This window comes from Oryzias latipes, chromosome 10 (genome assembly GCF_053564925.1).
Source record: "Oryzias latipes strain Hd-rR chromosome 10, Olatipes_Hd-rR_3.1".
NCBI lineage: Eukaryota > Metazoa > Chordata > Actinopteri > Beloniformes > Adrianichthyidae > Oryzias > Oryzias latipes.
The window spans coordinates 15,123,557-15,142,737 of NC_136246.1; the positions used below are offsets into that span (position 1 = coordinate 15,123,557).

Below are 19,181 nucleotides of genomic sequence, written 5' to 3' on the forward strand. Positions count from 1 at the left end.
TTTGTCTCCACTTTTGTAATTTGAATATTTTTTTAATGAGTTTTTATCATTGTTTTGTAGTATTATCTTTATGTACAAATCTACACTGACAGAGCTAGAACATTTTAAATGGGGGAGGGGGCCAAAAGACTTTGGAAAGGTGGCAACTGAGAAGAGCAGAGTGGAAGGTCATTGTAAACGAAAGAATCAAAAAAACATCTTTAAAAGTTTTATTATTGATGAGTTTTCCTAAAATAAGAGCTTGTTCTTCCCATAGCAGGGGAACAGTGTGGAGTTTTACTAAAACCAGGGTGCTGATGGCCCAGATCAGTCGGAATTCACAAACATGGGCGCACATGTTTACTGTTATCATTTTTTATTAATTACATCTTTATGACTATTCTACATATTTTTTTCCTTGTACCACAAATCCCAACATTTTAGGTAATTAGCAAGATTGTACAGCTGATCTATTTGAAATATGCTACACAGTGTGTTTCTTTTACTTTAAATCTTTAATTTTGTTCTTTCATCTTGTTATAAACACTACACATGTCTGTATATATGATCTCTATGCACATTTTAATCATTGTGGGGGCACCCGAAAAGCACCTATGTTACAAAGTGTGTGTAAAAAGTACAATTTAATAAAAGCTATTAAATTGATGGGAGGGAAAAAATCTGCACGTTTTTGAAATAAAGATTAAGAGATCGATTCAAATGTTTGCATCATATGTGGATAAATTTCACATTCAGGATGTGGGGTTTGTGTCCCTCTTATTTAAAGCAGCTGTTGTATAAAGTGTTGACCAGAACAATGTCTAAGAGATGAAGTTACACAACTTTACAGCTGGTCAGTTCAAAATCATAGTATTTCCTGCTGTCACGGTACAACTCCAGTGAGTTCCTGAAAATCAGTGCTTTGCATCTGTTGTAAATTTTGTGACAGCATCATCAGTGCATCTTCTGTGCATGCGAGCAAATGTACAAACTTCTGGGGGGAAAAAAAGTCTTTCGATTATTCACAGAGGTAACATCCTCTGCAGATGTGCTTCAGGCAAAATCACCATAAAACTAAAACGACTTCTGCGTCATGCTTGACCTTAGGAGCCCCCCCACCACTACACATGCACACACTTATTCACAAAACACACATCCAGTCACTCTCTGTCTCCCTCTCACACACAAACCACTGGCATACCAGAGAGCCTATATTTAAAATGAACCCCGGGGATGTTTTTTATTTCCAAAGTAAAGACATTCTATCAAAAGTGGTCAATGTGGAGAGTTGGGTGTAGAGTGACTGACATAATCAGGGAGGCTGATCTAAACATAGGTATGACAAAATATAATTACAGCACAGGATGAGCAATGAGTCAACAGCTTCTTTACAATAAGATAATGAATGCAGGAAAAGAGCATGAAGGTGTGAATATGAAATGTTTGAGCCAGACCCAAATAGATACAAATTTGCCAAGGTTGCAAAACACCACCTTCCAAACGTGCTGCCATTCCAAATTCAGCCCTATCATCCCACGTCTCATTTTCAAAGCCTCTCTTTTTCCCTCTCTCTTTCTACCACAAATCCCAGAACTTCGAGTAACAGAGGGAGAGACAGAGAAGAAGGAGAGCGTTTAAATCTGGCGTTCCGTGAGTGGTTGGGTCGGTGTCTGGAAACCTTTCGCATCCTGTTTACGCCGGGCAGATTTCAGCCCAAAACCGCAAAGAGCTGGCAGGGCCTCTTCCTGGACACAGCTTCTTTCTCTTTTCTGTCTGTTCCCTGCCTCCTTTGCCTTTGAATCTTTGAGTCTGTGAGTCTTCTCACACTGCTTTTATGCAATCAACACCTTGAAGACCAAAAGCAAACAAGTCGACGTCTGGCTCTGTCCGCTGCAGGGATGGAGACGAAGTCAAAAGCTTCCAGCAAGCAGACCAAACCAAGCCCAAATGTTCAACACACTTTTAGATTTTAATACTCGAGGACAGGTTTAATAGATTTATGTTTTCATACAGTGTCCTATATCAAATGGAAAATTCCAGGGAGGTAAAAAATGATGGGAAAAGCTTTCATGACTGTAAGAAAGAAAAAAAAGTCCTTGTTTCTGATTCAGATAAAGTAAAAAAATAATTTTTCAAAAGTCTGCCAGAGTTTATCAAAGAGCCAAGCTTATTCATCAGGGGATCAGTCCAAAAGGAGTCGTTTTCAGTTCTGGTCCAGTCCCGTTCTTCTCCTCTTTGGGCCCCTTAACGGCACTTACAGGATTTCACAACCATATTGGAGAGCTGCTCAACACGTGGTGTGCGTCCTATGAAGTACATGATGGTAAGGGGCTCCAGCTCCTGGGGAACACAGCAGGGGGAGGCGGAGGCCTCTGGGTTCAGCTTGTTGTACAGGGGCAGGATCTGACCAGGAAACAGAGATGGAGATATTTTTAATTCCCTGAAAATGTGATTTTTAACCAGTTTTTTCCGGTGAACGATGAGACCAGGCATAAAAACGTTTTTTGGCCAAGCCTGAGCATTTTTGGTTATTCCACAAGAGAGTTGTGATGTGTTTTTCTAACATCGCCAGGCAACTAAATCACAGTGTGACATTGTGGGGAAACAGGCTTATTTATGGTTATATAAGAAGATGGATTCAGTTCTCACATCTGTACACTAAAGCCAAAAAGCTGGCTGAGATCGGCTGATAGAAAGTTTGGGGACTTTTTTAGAAATCTTTGTTTTTCTCATCAGTTCGCCCACAATTCTCCACAGTGACGAAGCAAAAACGGCTTCTGAGATGTTCTCTGAAATAAGAATAAAACAAGATGAATTATTTGAACGTTCATGTTGATTTAAGCACCTTTGGCAAAGTGAATAAGTCAAATCATATTAAGAAGGATTCTACAAGTCTGACTCAACCTTTAACATTGGAGATTTCTCACATTTTTAACAAGAGAAGCATTCAAACTCAGCCAAACAGCCTGGAGAATGTTAGTTCACAGACTTTCTCAGATTTCTCCTAAGAGTCTGGCTCATTTTTAGCAGGATAAAATAGTGAGCATTCTTACGGTAATTATGGAGAATAATTTACTTAAACAATCCTGGCTTCCAGTGAAAGGGAGCAAACACCCTGAAGAGCACTGATAGCAAAGTACATAAGAATTGCTGTAAAGATTAAGTTAGACACTAAAGACTAACTTATTATTTAAAGTCAGAAGTCTTTTGTTTTTAACAAAACACTTAAAAATGTGCTAAATAGTAATTTATCAATGACAAACAACATGTGGGAAATGAAAAAAGGACAGAAAAAGAGCAAAATCAGGTCAAACCTGCCAGCTTTACAGCTCGGCTCTAAAATGTCGTCTGATTTATTTAATTTGGGGTTCTGAATGTGTTTTATTGGGGACATGCACAAAATTACAAAGGTCTCCTTTACATTGCCACAGAAAAAAAAACACACACATGCAGAAAGAAGAGGGCAATATTGATATTTCCATTCATTTGGGCAACAATTACAGAAATGTGAGTTTAAAACAGTTATTTTTTGCAAGTTACAATGTCAAACACTTGTGAAAAAAACTTCTGAAGTTTTTAATAAAAGCCTTGAAAGGTGAAGGAGGTTTTGAAATGATTGTAAAATGTCCATACCAAGCCTTCATCTGAGATAAACACACTGTGTTGCAAAAACTTATATGTTCTGTAAAAAGGCTTCTGTGAGGTGGCAGCCCACTTATGACACTGGGGTTAACCATTCTTAGCTAACTGTGGTATTTAGTCACCACAAACAATGCACTTCAAGCTCATTTAGGGTAGAAACATCGCCCGCACTTCAAACTGTCTGTGCATTATAGCCAGGCTGCAGTTTGACTGCAGTTTGGCTCAAACTGAGGAGTTTCACCAGAGAGACTGAGAAGCTTTTGGGATTTTTCTGACAATCACAGATGCTTCTGTTTATGTAGTTTGGCTGCACCTGCACTCCAAGAAGCCTGTCACTGTTTCCACTGAAATTATTCAGCTCAAAGGGTCATGAATCTTTAGACTCAGAGAAAGTGAAATAAAAAAAGAAAAACTCAGATCTGATTTCTCTCTTCTTGGCTCAACTGAAAAATGTAGCCTGCAAACCCATTTCCAAAATAACTGAGGAGCTGTGAAGTGTAGAAATAGCATTCAGCCATTTGCTTTAGGTTATGCATTATTAAAAAATACCATCACAAAGAAAACATGTTAGGAGAGAACTCTATGGCACTGCTATTTTATAAAAGAAAACTCCTGAAGAAAATGACTGTAATTTAAAAGATGCAATGTTTTTGAGTAATTTCAGTAGCTCAGTTTGGCTGCACATATTTGATCCTTTCATCCATGCATTTACTTCTCCAGACAGAAGGAAGGAGTGGGCGTTTACTCAGAACTGAGGACAAATTTGGACTGAAAAATGCCAGAATGCATTTTAGCACCTTTACTGCAGAGACTTGTTATTCTAAAAGTGTAATCTGCTTTGGTATTGTTTTGCTTTAAAAACCCTAAAAAAACACCAGCAAAGTACTTTTATTGACACACTGCATAGGCTATCACAAGAGTGAGGAATTTAGTTTTTATAGCCAGTCATGTTAACCTAAGAATGGCTCAATATTCTTTTTTTTGCTTGGATAAAAATAACGTGTCAACACAGTTTGCTATGTCTTTCTCAACAGGAATCAGCCCAAAATCCTTCATGCACATAATATGAGACAGTCTCGATGTTATGTTCCACAAGGGTCCATTTGGGATCCATCCATCCATCATTATTGCTTGTGCAGGGTCACAGGGGTTGCTGGAGCCTATCCCAGCTACTTAAGGGTGGAGAACAGACTGCATAGGTCACAGCTTCACTGTAGGGCCCAACTTAGGTTATTTACTGTTTATACTTTATATTAACCCTCAACCATCAGTGTGTCTCAGAGTTTTTGTCTTCACAGACATTTTCAACACCTCCCTGGAGGCCTGCCACGTCCCAGCCTGCTTCAAACTGTCCACCATCGTCCCTGTCCCCAAGAAGCCCCGCATAACTGGCCTCAATGACTACAGGCCTGTGGCACTTACGTCTGTAGTCATGAAGTCATTCGAGCGTCTGGTCCTCCCCCACCTCAAATCCTTCACCTCCCCCCTCCTGGACCCTCTGCAGTTCGCCTACAGAGCCAACAGGTCTGTAGACGACGCTATCAACCTGGCCCTCCACTTCATCCTGCAGCATCTGGACTCCCCGGGAACCTATGCTAGGATCCTGTTTGTGGACTTCAGCTCTGCGTTCAATACCATCCTCCCCTCTCTGCTCCAGGAAAAGCTCCTCCAGCTCAACGTGCCTGACTCCACCTGTAGGTGGATTACTGACTTCCTCATGGACCGGAGGCAGTGTGTGCGGCTGGGGAAGAATGTCTCCACCACCCAATCTATCAGCACAGGAACTCCACAGGGCTGTGTACTTTCCCCTCTACTCTTCTCCCTGTACACTAACTGCTGCACCTCCAGCCATGACTCTGTCAAACTGATCAAGTTTGCAGATGACACCACCCTCATCGGACTCATCTCTAATGATGATGAGTCTGCCTATAGGAGGGAGGTGGACCGGCTGGTGTCGTGGTGCAGCATCAACAACCTGGAGCTGAACACTCAGAAGACAGTGGAGTTGATAGTGGACTTCAGGAGAGTCACAGCCCCCTCACCCCCTCTCATCCTGACAGACTCTCCCATCACCCTAGTGGACTCTGTGCGTTTCCTCGGCACCACCATCACGCAGGACCTCAAGTGGGAGCCGTCCATCTGCTCTCTCCTCAAAAAGGCCCAGCAGAGGATGTACTTCCTGTGGCGGTTGAAGAAAGCCCGGCTGCCGGCCCAGATGATGGTGCAGTTCTACACGGCCATCATTGAGTCCATCCTCACCTCCTCCATCACCGTGTGGTACACTAGTGCCACAACCAGGGACATTAACAGACTACAGCGTATTGTGCGCTCAGCAGAGAAGGTGATCGGCTGCAGCCTCCCATCTGTCCAGGAACTATATGTCTCCAGAACCCGGGGACGTGCAGGCCGGATAGCTGCCGACCCTTCCCACCCTGGACATTCCCTACTGAAACTACTCCCTTCAGGCAGGAGGCTAAGGTCCATCAGGACCAGAACCTCCAGACACAAGAACAGTTTCTTTCCCTCTGCAGTCAGACTCTTAAACGCCCTGTAACCCCCCCCTAAATTTCACGTCAATGTCCAACCAGTCACCAGCCCACTACCTGCACCTTGAACATTCTCAGTTGCACTGTTTTGACACTCCTTGCACTACTGACTCTATTTATATTTTTTGTTATGTCCATTGTGTAAAAATTTTGTTGCTTACTGTTCTTCTGTTTTATGTTGCACATTTGCACCGAAACAAATTCCTACTCTGTGTAGCTACACAGAATATGGCAATAAAAACCTCTTGAATCTTGAATCTTGAATCTTGATAATGTGGCTTATAGCCATAACAGCAGGAAGCTCACATGGTGCAGAGTACTCTCTATGATTCATTAATGGCTTGGATAAACTGGTTAAAACACTTCTGTTAAATGAATTTAAAAATTGACAACATTCTTCTGGGAGTCAAACTATTTTTAATACAGAGGTTGTTCTTCAGTACAGATACAAATACTTCTGAGTTTTATTGGACTCCTCTCTGTAAGTTATGCATACAAAGGTTAGTTGTGGTCCTATGCTGAGGTTACATGAGTAAAACCTCTTCATCAGAAGAGCTGTCAGTATTCTGGACACAAAAGCAACCGGTAACACGTGGAATCAAAAAAACTCATCATATGTCACATTAGATTTCAGTTGTAAAAAAAAAGCCTCACTCTCACCTGACATTATCTGTTCTGTCTCTTTGCTTCAAGTGCATTTTACACTTGTCATCTGGTTGACTCTAGATTGAATTATAATATCTGCCCACAAATGGATGGCCCGGAAACTCACCATGTTGTAGTGGTTGTTGGTGCTCCAGAGGTAAGGACAGCTGCCGGCACAGAAGTTGGCTTTGTAACCTTTTGGCTCATGGATCCACTTCCAGTTGAGGTCACGCCTGAAGTCGATATAAAGCGAGCGTAGGCAGCAGCCCTGATCCGAACCACTAAGTCGCACAAACAGACACGCACAATGCAGTTCAGCTGCCGTTCTGCTCTGCAGAGCTACAGCCCGAGTTGGGTCATGGGAAAATTACAACAGGTCGCCTCTGAGGAACCAGGGATCACAACATAATGACTATGCAAGGCTGCCAGAGTTTTCCCCTGCACTGCGAGGTAGTCTAAATAAAAACACTGCACGCCTGTTACCCTGCAATCTAAACACCGGATCAGGATTGTTAGTTTGCCCAAACAATAGTCTGCAAAGTGGGTCACGAGGGGGAAAAAAGTGAAATCAAGCAACAAACATTTTGACAAGACTGTAAACTTACAAAGGGACAAATCCTGGAGGAGTGTCAGAGCTGTCGGTAAGTCAGACAAAACCGCACGTGAGTGGCTGCTTGGCGGCTTACCGGGAGCAGGTCGTGGCGTCTGTGGCAGCTGCCCTCTTCTTGCGGCTCTTCCTGGCCGGGTTGTCCACTCTGTCACTGGGAAGCAGGGTGAGGATGAGATGTGGCGTCTTGGTACTGTAATCTGCCTGGCCTTTGACCTGACCCGGTCTTCTCATCTGACGAAGCCGCTCATCATCCACACCTGCAGAGAGCAGTGTGACAGTCAGTGCAGCAGACGACGGTCATTCTCTATGTTCTGTCTGCTTTTGGAATAAAAAAGCAGAAGGTTTTTCTCCTTCTGGCCCCATGAAGATTTAGGGAAATTCTGTCAAGTGAACAGTTATTCAGTTTGTGTGCGGGATTTTTAAACTGACTCTTTTACAGCTACCCTCACTCTCTCCAGTTTGTCTGAAGCCCATCAAATAAATTTACTTTGAATGTCTCAGATTTTGATAAACAGAAAATGGAGAAAAAGCACAATCAGATCCAGATGATTTTGAGACCACTACTGACAATTTGCTAAATATTTTTTTTTCTCTAAACCACAGGCGCACAGGAGCTCAGCACAAGCCCACGCTTGTCTTACATCAGTATCACAAATTGCTTTACTTTTTAAACCAAGAGTGAAGAAAAAGAAAAAATCCAGACTTGGCTAAGCTGTGTGTAAATCCTAAGAGCGCCATAATTTGAGGGCCTACATGAGGCAACACAGACAGTCTGGTATTCAACAGTATCTCAGTGTGTGGAAAAACAGTTTCTCTTTTATTCATGTACGATGGTTTGAATCATGTATCGCTTTGGAGGCGCCTCACAGAAGACTCCCTTCTTGAAGTTGTGACCTGCAGTTCTCACCTCCACGTTACCACAACTATAAAACAGAAGCTAAGTTTAACTCCACTTCTGCAGCTCAGTAAAAGTCTGGGACTCTAGTTCTCAGGTTTATGTGAATCTTGTGGCAACTTTAAAGACTAATTTTCACATACAGCTATAACTAAACTAATTTTACGTGCTAAACAGCTAATGAGCACCCCTCAGAATAAGTTAAAACCATTGTAACTGCGGCAGGAACTGACCAGCAAACAAAACTTCTAGCTCTTCACTCTTGTTGGGCACTATGTTGTTGGTGGATGGGACGAAGGTGCAGCAGGGACAGTGGACGCCCAGCTTGAGTCCAAGGTTATTCTCTGAGGTGGGAGTCAGCAGAAAAAGACGATGAAATATACAAACACTGCTGTGTGGCTAAGAGTTAGCTGCTGATTAGGCTGACCTGGATCTGACACCCAATCTTTAACGGTTTCCGTGACGTCCATGGACATCCAGCTTCCCTTGGCCCTTGGCTGAACTGTGCGAGAGTCGATGTAACGTTGAGTGGAGGTGCTATCTTCCTCAGGTCGGAGTAACTGATGCAATGAACACAAAGAAAACAGAAGTAAGACAATGCATGCAGAGATGTTGATACTTTTTTTTCACAAATTGATGCACGAGCACCTTTTTTGCTAATCTGATTAATAAATAATGTCAGCCTCAAAGAGAAAAGCTTAACTTTGAAGGTTCTGCTGCCTTCCAATGTAAACAGAAACATCTGTGAACTATCAGCAGTTACCTGATAGATCTCCACTCTCTGCTCTGAGGCCCGGGACTGCGGGTTGGGAGCTCTAAAGATCCTGAACTCAGCCTTTACCAAGGTGCTGTTTGTAAGGTCGACTCCGCTGACGTCGAAAGAGACGACTCTGTAAAAGTGGCTAGGTGCTTCTGGTTGCACAGTATCTGGATGATAAGAAAGAAACCAAAGCACAAAAGGATGAGTAACACCACAGTGACGTCTCGTGCACCTTCAGACTGCCGGACTGATGCATTGTCTCAGACGTAATTACTGCTGAGGAGTGTCTTCACACCAAATTACAGGCTATGACACAGTAACTCAAAGCAACAGGTCTTATGTTTAATGTACAGCTGATGGATTTGTTTTACTGCAGGAAAATAAAGCCCACACAATTGTGTAATTTTGGAGTGTAATAAATCTTAATTATCTAAAAGTGAAGAAGTAACTCAGAAGAGACCCTCTTTCAATCAGAGAAGATTTGCATTCTTTGGTGAATGCTATGAAGGATGAAATTTACTAAAATATGTTCATTTTTTTCTTCTTCTTTTCTAACACCTCTTAGATTCATTTGGAAGCAGCTCTCTGAGTCTATTAATAAACTATTGAGTGTTGGACTATGTGGTGATTTAGTTAGTCACACAATACTTCGATAGAAATGCGTAAAAATGTATGTATTTCAGTAGTAAATCTGTTTATTCTTTTTTTAGTTTTAGGTTTTTGGTATTTTACTAGTTTAAATTGACTTAATATTTACAGAGTTGTATAATAACTGGAACATGTTACATTTTTTTAGACTGAACAAAACAAGTCTGCGCGGATTTTAATTGGAAATAATAAATCCCTGCAGTCTAACGGGTTTTGTAAATTGCTTGAGTGTGTGAAATGAATTCTAACGTTGATGGGGGGAAAAATGTCAGTCTATTTGTCTGAGCCACCTGTCTGTACTCACTGGAGTCGGTGCGGGGGGGCAGCATGTCAATCCTCTGCACCTCTTTGGCGTAATAGTCCTCCTCGCTGCTTTCGCGCTCGCACGCCGACTCCGCTTGCCGCGCGCGCTCTTTCAGCAGCTCCCGCGTGCTGTTGTAGAGCAGCATGACCTCGGGGGGCACGCCACCCGGCAGGGGCTCGTCGTCGTCGTCGGGTGGGCTGCGGATGCGAAGCTTGCTGAGGATCTGTCCACGGACCGCTTCGATGCGCCGCGACTTTTGCGCGTCCAGGTTGATGGACTGACACGTGTTGAACCCGTCCACCAGCAGAACCCCGGAGAACCGGAGCAGCAGCAGGAGCAGCGCCAGGCAGGGGAGCCACATTGTTGTCTATCTGCTGAGGATGAGGAGGAACCAACCGAAAAAGTGGAGTTGACGCTGCGCCCAGGCAAGGAAAAGGCGCGCGTAAAGAGATTTAAAACACGAAACAGGTGGTCAAAGCGGAGCGTCCAGTTCCAAGTTATTTTTGTTTGAAATCGGAAATTTAGAAACCAATAGGACACCGTTCACACGACTGTTTCTAACATGTTTATCCTCACTCCCGCATTATCAAATTCAATAAAATGTTTATCCAAGAAAAGTTGCAGGATACTGCATCATCATGAACTCCACAGTGCAGCCGAAAAACCTTCCGATGGAAACTCTCCTGGTGTGATCAAAGTTATAAATTATTAAACGACAGTCTGGCCGATAAAAGTCGATTTTTATCCGTCTTTCATAATTGAGATGCTCATGGGAGAACAGTCATCTGATGAGCTCAGCCCATGTCGCAGATCCTCCAGACAAAAACCTGAGCGGCGAACCTTATGTGAAGCAGCTCCCCTCCAGCGCGTCTACCTCCTGACAGCTCCGTGCAACGCGCAGCAAAAAACGGGCCCATATCCACTTCCAGGCGGGGAAAATGTGGTTATATATAAAAAAAAGACCATCAAGTTCCTCCCATCCCCTGTTAGGGGTAAACAGAAGGCAGCCTGCGCTGAAATGAAGATGAAAACATATATGATTTCTGTTGGAAAATGAGTTGGCCCTTCACTGCAGAAGCATCAAGAAAATTATTCAGAGAAAGAAAAAGATGCACCAGAAAAATCTAAGAGTTAAGTGTCAAGAAGTTTCATGGAGAATCTGTTGAATTTTAAATAAATGAGCTCAAGATTGTGAGCTCATCAGACACGGAGACCAACTACATGATGTGACTCCATGATTCTCCAGATCCTTAGTGAGAAACCAGGAAGGCTCCTCTGAAGGAATGAAGGAGGGATGAGGAGGAGGAGGAGGAAGAGGTGCTGGGGCGGGATGCCACCAGGGTGAAGGCAGAGCTGTGATTATGTGGGCAAAAGCCATCCTGCTTTCTCCAGGAGAGGCGTGCACTCATGCAGCTATATGACAGAAAAATATCCAGTTCCCTCCGCAGGTAACCTAAAACCTAAAACCTTTTTTTTTAAACATACATCCTGCCATTAAACCATCTTATCATAAGACAGTAAAACCCAACTGACAAGATGTATAAAAGTACTGTTATGATGCAACATCTTTAATTCCACCCCTTTTGTTTAACACCAGAGAAAGTGTGGAGAAAGCCTTACATTGAAATGAGTTAATCCCCCTTTTTGTTAATTTTCTGATGTCCTTTTTTCCAAATTTTACATTTTTTTTTAGATAATCTTGTTGATGATAGCAGCCAAAGGTCTTGCATCAAAAATAATCAACGGCAGTCTAAGTTAAAGACATTTTCTTTTCTTCTTTCATTAAAGCACTTGAAAACCAGCCCGACCTAATTTATCTTTCACTTTTTATTCTTTTACTTTTTGTTGTTCCTCTTTGGTCTCATTGTTAATTACAGCTTTACACTTAGGGACGACTATTAATCTACCAGGGGTGGCTTTTATTGCTGCTCTGCTGCCATACCATTATACCGTTATTATAGCTGCGGGTGCAGGCCTGTAATTGCTCTAAGTAGAAGGAAAAGGTAGGAAACACTCAGGCTGCCTCCAGGCTTCTGGTCAAACCCCCCTCCTCCCACCCCCTTTCATCACTGGTTCTGGCAGAGTTTCTAAAAATGATAACTGCAAGCAAACAGACTTTTGTTCCACCCCTGCTGCAGAACGTGGAGAAAACACTTAATTTATCAGCATGGACCAAACCACAATCTGTCCTCAAGCTTAAGAGTAATCAGACACACCATGGTGCATCTCAAATCACTGGATCCCACCCAGACTGGGTGAAAAGAAAAGCTGTAATGTGTGGCTTTAAGAAAAAAAAAAAAAAAAAAAAACTTCCTCCAAAACAACTTCCACCCTGCCTGCCTCCTTCTGCTTAAAGCCAAATGCAGGCAGCCTGCAGCCACGTCATCAGGCTCAGAGAGGACCGATTCAGTTCAGAGCCCACCTCTTTGGCTCGCCTGCAGCACAAACAGCTCCTTTTTTTTTTTTTTTTTTTAAATGGAAAAAAAACACCACAGATTGCAGCTGTGAGGAAAATCTGGACAGTTTTATTAAGAAAAACAAGTTATAAAAATAAATACAGATAAAATCAAAAAGGGTTCACTTTGTTCAAACATTTCCAGATGGGTTTTTTCAGCATCTCTTTGGGTATCTGACACTTGAAATGCTAAAAGCACTATCAACTAATAACAGAGTGGTCTGTTTCTCTGCACACAGTCTTAACGGGGGGAAAGGTTTGGTCTGCAGATACAGAGATCTTAGGCATCATCCTCGTTCAGCAGCATGTTGGGGATTCCTTTGGTGATCGGGAACTCCCGTCCTGATTCAGGACACTTTAGACATCCCTCCATCACCTCCACCTGTGAGGCGGAGCGGAGAACAAAGGAAAAATGTAGCTGTAATTTAGAAACTACAACCAGTAGGCCACAAGCTCCCTGCTATACTCCATTCTGAAGCATCCACTTGCAGACGAACAGATCCATGTACTTCTTTATCCTCGTCTGAGCTGGAATCTGCCTCAAAGCTGGATAGTGTCAATATTGCTCACTATAGGTTTGGGTTGTGAGGGACTGTAAACTAGTGTGTAAGTGTAAAAACAGATGGATAATAGGAAGTGGGGGTAGGCTTACTCTGCACCAACAGCCCCCCCCACACACACACACAATTTAAGTGGTGAATTTCTAATGAACTCCTGCCGTTCTGCAGAAACTATGTTCTAGAAAACTACAGGTTTATTAATTTTGCTGAAAAATGGCACAATTATAATTAAACGGACACTGTGAACGCTTTAAAATAGATTAAGAGATAAACCGAGTTGGACTTTAAATAGGTTGTTTTGTTTAATGTGACATGCATGAAGCAGGCTCATCTGTCAAAAGCATAAAGCAGGTAACTCTGGGAGAAAGTGAGACACGTTCAGTAGATCAGTGTTTTTCAACCTTTTTTGAGCCACGGCACACTTTTTTTGAGCCCCCCCCCCCCGCAATCTCACGTGCATTTTTGCCGGAAGAGCAGGAAGTTGCGGCTGTTTTTTTCTAAGAGATGAAATGAAAGTTATATTAGAAAATTAAGAAACTGTTTGTTTGTTGTGGTTTCAAGACGTTTCACAAGGACAACTCGTTGTGCGCTGGGACACTGGCCCTTTAAGCCAATGCATCATGGGAGATGTAGTGTGAAAACTGCCGAAAAATTGCAGAAAGACTCGTGTCTCTGAGCTTCATTGTTTTGTTCACTTGTTCCACGGTCTGACACCGGACTCTGTGGAAAGCTACACCGCTAAAGACGAGCTTTAGCTGGTACTTTTGTTAGAACTGAGCGACTTTATCAGCAGAATTAAGAACAAGGAAGTGAAGACTTTAAGCACTTCTGATTGGTCAGACTGATGACATGTGATTAAGCCTTCAAGAATGATTGGCGGAGACAGTTAAATGGGCGGGACTTTTCCGCAAACTGTCATAGCTGCAGGTAAATCGCAGTACAGTCATTCTTATCAAAATGTCTTTAATAGAATTAAATAAACACAAAGAAAAAGTAATTTTAAGATCTTTTATATTCCTAACTACTCAGTGTTTTATCAGGGCCTGTTTGGATGAAAAAAGAGCTGATTTCCTGGAGATGAAAAATGTTTTTAGATCAGTTAATGAGGGCAATTTCCTACGGCACACTGGTTGAAATACACTGCAGTAGATTACCCTCTTTCATCGTCACTACTGGCTTTGATGCTGCTTAGACTTCAGACCAGACGGTGTTTACAGTTTTGCAGCGCAGAAGGAAAAGTAGAGGACAGTCAGCATAACTGCTGACTGATCAGGTTTGTTCAGTCAATCAGAAACTGGGCTCCTTCAATCCAGCTAATCACAAATACTGAAGCAGGGGTTAGCTGCGAAACAAGCAGGGCAATAGCTCACTGGGATCAGGTTTAGAGACTCCTAGGGGGTATTCCAGAAAGCATTTTTAAACTACCCTGACTTTAACCCTGAACTCTGGCTGAAATCCGCCTGAACTTGCTTACAGTACTCTGGGTATGTGGGTTCCAAAAGACCGAATATGAGTTACGCTCGACTTGGTTAATGCACGTGCACGGCAAGTACATAAAGACATTGTCAATGGATCGCCGATTTCCGGAGTCACAAAAGAGAGCGCTGTACTTTAGTGAGGCCGAGTCTGAGATTTTAATGACGGCGTATGAAGATTATAAGACCATCAAAAAAGTAACACGGCTGCATCATCAGCAAAAGAAAGTTTCTGCTTGGAGAAAAAGAACGGACAAAGTAAATGCACGAGTTTCTATCTCATTTCTATTTTCATTGTGACGCAAAATGCTCTTAAGGGAAATATATATATATTTATGTCTATCCAACTCAACAATTGTTTATAAAACTAAAATATACAAATAAAATTTACATATTTATCTAACTAAATGTCATAATAATCGAATTCAATTAAATGTTTTTCCATCTTAATTTCTTGTACTTCTGGAACTCTCATATGTCTAAGTTCGAGGCTGCAGATATTTTCATTTTTATAACATTGAAATAATTGATACAGTGTGGACTTGAAAATTACGACATCTAATCATTTATCATGACTCTGACTTTAACTTAACGTTTTGACACAAGTCAGCACTGCTTGTGCTAAATAAGCTACATAACCTCATCATCCTCTCCCTCTCTCTCACTCGTGTTGCAGAAAGAATTAAACATAACACGCATAAGAGGATAAAATAACTCGGCAAAACACAGTAAAACAGCTAAACAACTAAACACATTTGGTCAAAAACCCACACTTAAACCTAAATCCGTCCAGACAGACAAAGGGAATGGTTTCCCACAATTCCTTGCGGTGCCGATCTAACAGCAGCACCAAAGTTACACTTACTTAATTGAATTAATTTGAATGAAAGTAACATAACTGTCTGAAAACTATGTGTTATTTTTAAGTGAACTGAACTCAAAAAATGATTTATCTTAGCTGAAGCAAATAATTAAGTTAGATCAAAGTAAAAGTTTATATTTCCAACATCCATATGTGGTCTTATCACCCTCTCATGGTGGAAAAAGTATTATTATCTAAATCATCTTCAAATGGACACGGCATGCTGCTTCACCTCTCTGAAAACAAACTAACCTTCAACTAAACCTGCTCCAGACCAGGCTATGTTCAGCGCATGAGTTGCTATGGCAACTTGACCCTGAAACATACCTCCATTTTTGGAACCGAAAGCTGAGGTTATCAACTTCCTTAGCCTCAAAATTATCGTGGTAACTCACATAACCTGCTTTCTGGAATACCCCCCTGACTCTGCAGTCTGTCACATACCTCCAACAGCACTCTGTGTACTTTCTTCAGGAACTCTTCATTTTGCTCGTAATCTGCAATAAGTTCACCAGGCAGGTCCTGTCGATAACCCAACTATAAGAGGGAGAAAGAGGAAAACAATTAAACATATCAAAGCTACAAAGCACAACATAAAACTCTCCTAGAGGCTTGATCTGCATTTATTAAACACCACGCACTTCGTACAGATTTAATTTAATTATCTTTTAAGGCTCACATATCTCAGACGTGTAGAACTGCCTTTTTTCACCTGCGGAATATTCCTAAGATCAGAAATATACTTTCTATGAGTGATGCTGAAAAACTCATCCATGCATTTGTTACGTCTAGACTGGATTACTGTAACTCCTTGTTAGCAGCGTGTCCTAAGAGTTCCTTAAGAAGTCTCCAGCTTGTTCACAACGCAGAAGCTAGATTGTTAGCTGGAACCAGCAGAAGAGATCACATCACTCCTGTGTTAGTTTAGCTCCATTGGCTCCCAGTTGATTCTAGAATCAAGTTCAAGATCCTCCTGTTAACCTATAAGGCCTTACATGGAATGGCCCCATCCTCTATCAAAGACGTCATAGTCCCTTACCACCCAAACAGAACACTTCGCTCGCAAAATGCAGGACTGCTTGTGGTTCCTAGAATTAGTAAAAGTACGGTTGGAGGTAGAGCGTTTAGCCACCAAGCCCCTGTCTTATGGAATAAACTCCCAGCTCATGTAAGAGAGGCCGACTCAGTTTCTACATTCAAAGTTAGACTGAAAACATTCCTCTTTGGACAGGCTTATTGTCAGACTAGTTAGTATTCAGAGATTATTTAACTTAATGTTTATTTGTTTAAATTAAACTTAATAGTAACTATTTGTTTTAAAAGGCTGCTAGAAGTTGAAGCTGGGGTAACTATGGTACACTGGGGTTCTGTCCTCTTTTCTTTTCTACTTCTACCCTTCCTCTCCTCTATTCTTGATCATAATTTATCATTTAGTTCTCCATGCCTCTGTTTGGTGCAGTGCGATTCATGTATTGTCCCTCTTTTCCTCTCCCCTCCTGGGGAGTGGGAGTGCTTCCAGACTCCAGTTGGCTCATCCGTGCTCCAGTTCCTGACCGTTTACCTCGCCTTTGCTCCTGCTCCTACACCTGGCTGTGGATCCTGCCTCTGGTTCATCTCTGGCTCGTCTCTGCTCTGTACCTGACCGAGTACCTCGTCTCTGCTCCTGCTCCTACACCTGGCTGTGGTTCCTGTCTCCGGCTCGACTCGCGCCTTTGACTGTCCCCACAACCACAGCTGGATGAAGCTCGTCTGCTGGACTTTTATATATGTAGTCGTAGATTTAGATAAGTTAATTCTTCTCTAAGAGTTCTGGTAAATCGCCTGTCCGTCCTGGGGGAGGATCCCTCCTTCATGCGGGCACCCCTGAGGTTTCTTCGTTTTTTCAGGAATCCGTTTTTTTTGGGAGTTTTTCCTTACCGCGAAGGGGGGTCTAAGGGCAGGGATGCCAGTATAGCTTAGTCAGTTTGTTAGTTCATTTTAGTATTTTTCTATTGAACTCTTTGTATTCGTGATCCTTTTGAGTTCATGTTTTACTTCGAAGCCCATCAAGACGACTGTTGTTGTGATTTTGGGCTATACAAATAAAATTGAATTGAATTGAATTTAATAGCAATTTAAAGTTAAATATTTAGAATAAAAGAACAAAAGATTACTACAAACAATAGCATGACATAAAAGTGAAAAATTGTTATCATGTAAACACAATTTCACCCAATACCAACCTTTTCTGACTTGTGATTATTCTGATCATTTTAACTACATAAACATCTGTTCAATGTTGCTTCTTTTGACATAAAAGTTTACAGTAATTTTGAAGTTTTAAATTTTAAACATCCACCTTCTTACTTTATTCTTTTATTCTGGTCTCTTGTTTAGTATGCTCATTAGTTATAGAAAAATGTATATATAAAATTAGTTTTTTTTTAACCCCAGGAGGGAAAAAAAAAGTACAACCAGAGTGTAAACTCTATAAAGAAGTCCTTGGTAGTGTTTTGACACCAGTCGTGGTAAAGCCTTCTTTGCTGTGAAAAGTAAACTTTCACCCAATTCTGTGGAACACCTCTGTGTCACCCAGCTGTGGTTAAATTAAGGGAAGAAGACTCACATCCTCTGCAGCCTGGACGAGAGCTCCCCACTCTAGTTTGGGAATCATCCGGCTCACAAACTGAGGGTTGAAGTCCAGCTGATTGACTTTTACTTCAGTGGCCTGCAGACAACATCCGGAGAAAACGTTAGTGTTCACCAACAACATGAAAGACTCATTCAGAGAAGAGAAGAATTAACCTACCGGTACTTATAAAGGAGCTTCTGTAAAACGGGTGTAAATATAAACATACCTTAAATTCAAACAGTTTACATTAAAATAAACTATTTAGAGATCTTTGACATTTACAGCACAGACCAATACATAATTACAAAATTTCTACTTTTTACCAGTTTAGGCTGTGTTCGTGGTAGTACTAATAACATTATTACTAATAAAGGGAACTTTGGGTTGTGTTTTGACCCATAAACAGTGTCCATCCATATCAAAGGGACGAATACAGTTATTTCCCCCCTCCAGTTTTTGTCAACAAACAGGTCAATGTACTTTTATCTAAAGCTTAACGGCTAGAAAAATATATTTTAAAATGTAAAGACAACGCTTCTCTATTAAAAACGGAGCCTAAATTCAACTTGACAGTTTAGCTGCTACATCAAAACACGCCGCCAACCGTCTCTCCGTGTTAGCATCCTTAGCCCCCATGCTAGCATGATGTTTACCTTAATGAGCAGCGGGTATCCCTTAGTGACTCCCTTCACGTGAGAGGTCAACATGTTGTGTGTGAGGAGCTTCATGTTCACACACTGTCAGAGAGAAACGGCTATACTCGAATTCAAAACAACCGCACAGATATCTAAACCACGCTGAGCTTTCACATGTGACGGAGGTGCACCACTAAGAATCATCCGGACAACCTCGACTGTTGTAGCTTTTGGTTCCTGGTTTGTTTCTACACGTTTTTAAGCTTAATCTTTCTCAAATCTAGAAAAATACTATTTCATATGTGCATAAAATAAATACCAATTGCAAAGACACGTTTAATTTTGACCCAACAGCAATGACCTGGAGCAGAAAAATGAGAATAAGCAGATGAACATTATTCCCAAGTCCCAAACCTCTCACCTCTGCACGCCGCCCCCCAATCTCTGTCTGATGGCCTTTCCTATTTGATTAGTAGTAGTAGTAGTAGTAGTCTTTTCTTATTTTGGACTAGTGAAAACAAGTGTAAAATAACAGAAATAAGTTAGACTTCCAA

General features: G+C 41.7%; 2 protein-coding genes across 2 annotated transcripts; both read right to left on the reverse strand.

Annotated features, from left to right (window-relative positions):
* Positions 1 to 1,929: 1,929 nt before the first annotated feature.
* Positions 1,930 to 11,287, reverse strand: tgfb5 (transforming growth factor, beta 5). The gene is made up of 7 exons (XM_004073149.5): positions 10,030 to 11,287; positions 9,081 to 9,244; positions 8,745 to 8,877; positions 8,551 to 8,661; positions 7,499 to 7,679; positions 6,940 to 7,093; positions 1,930 to 2,382 (listed from the first exon to the last, which is right to left on the reverse strand). Exons 1-7 carry the CDS (start codon positions 10,388 to 10,390, stop codon positions 2,224 to 2,226), a joined length of 1,263 nt encoding a protein of 420 aa, XP_004073197.1. The 5' UTR covers positions 10,391 to 11,287; the 3' UTR covers positions 1,930 to 2,223.
* Positions 11,288 to 12,532: 1,245 nt separating this feature from the next.
* Positions 12,533 to 18,849, reverse strand: trmt112 (tRNA methyltransferase activator subunit 11-2). Its single transcript, XM_004073150.5, has 4 exons — positions 18,646 to 18,849; positions 17,987 to 18,088; positions 15,826 to 15,918; positions 12,533 to 12,866 (listed from the first exon to the last, which is right to left on the reverse strand). Exons 1-4 carry the CDS (start codon positions 18,718 to 18,720, stop codon positions 12,765 to 12,767), a joined length of 372 nt encoding a protein of 123 aa, XP_004073198.1. The 5' UTR covers positions 18,721 to 18,849; the 3' UTR covers positions 12,533 to 12,764.
* Positions 18,850 to 19,181: the final 332 nt, after the last annotated feature.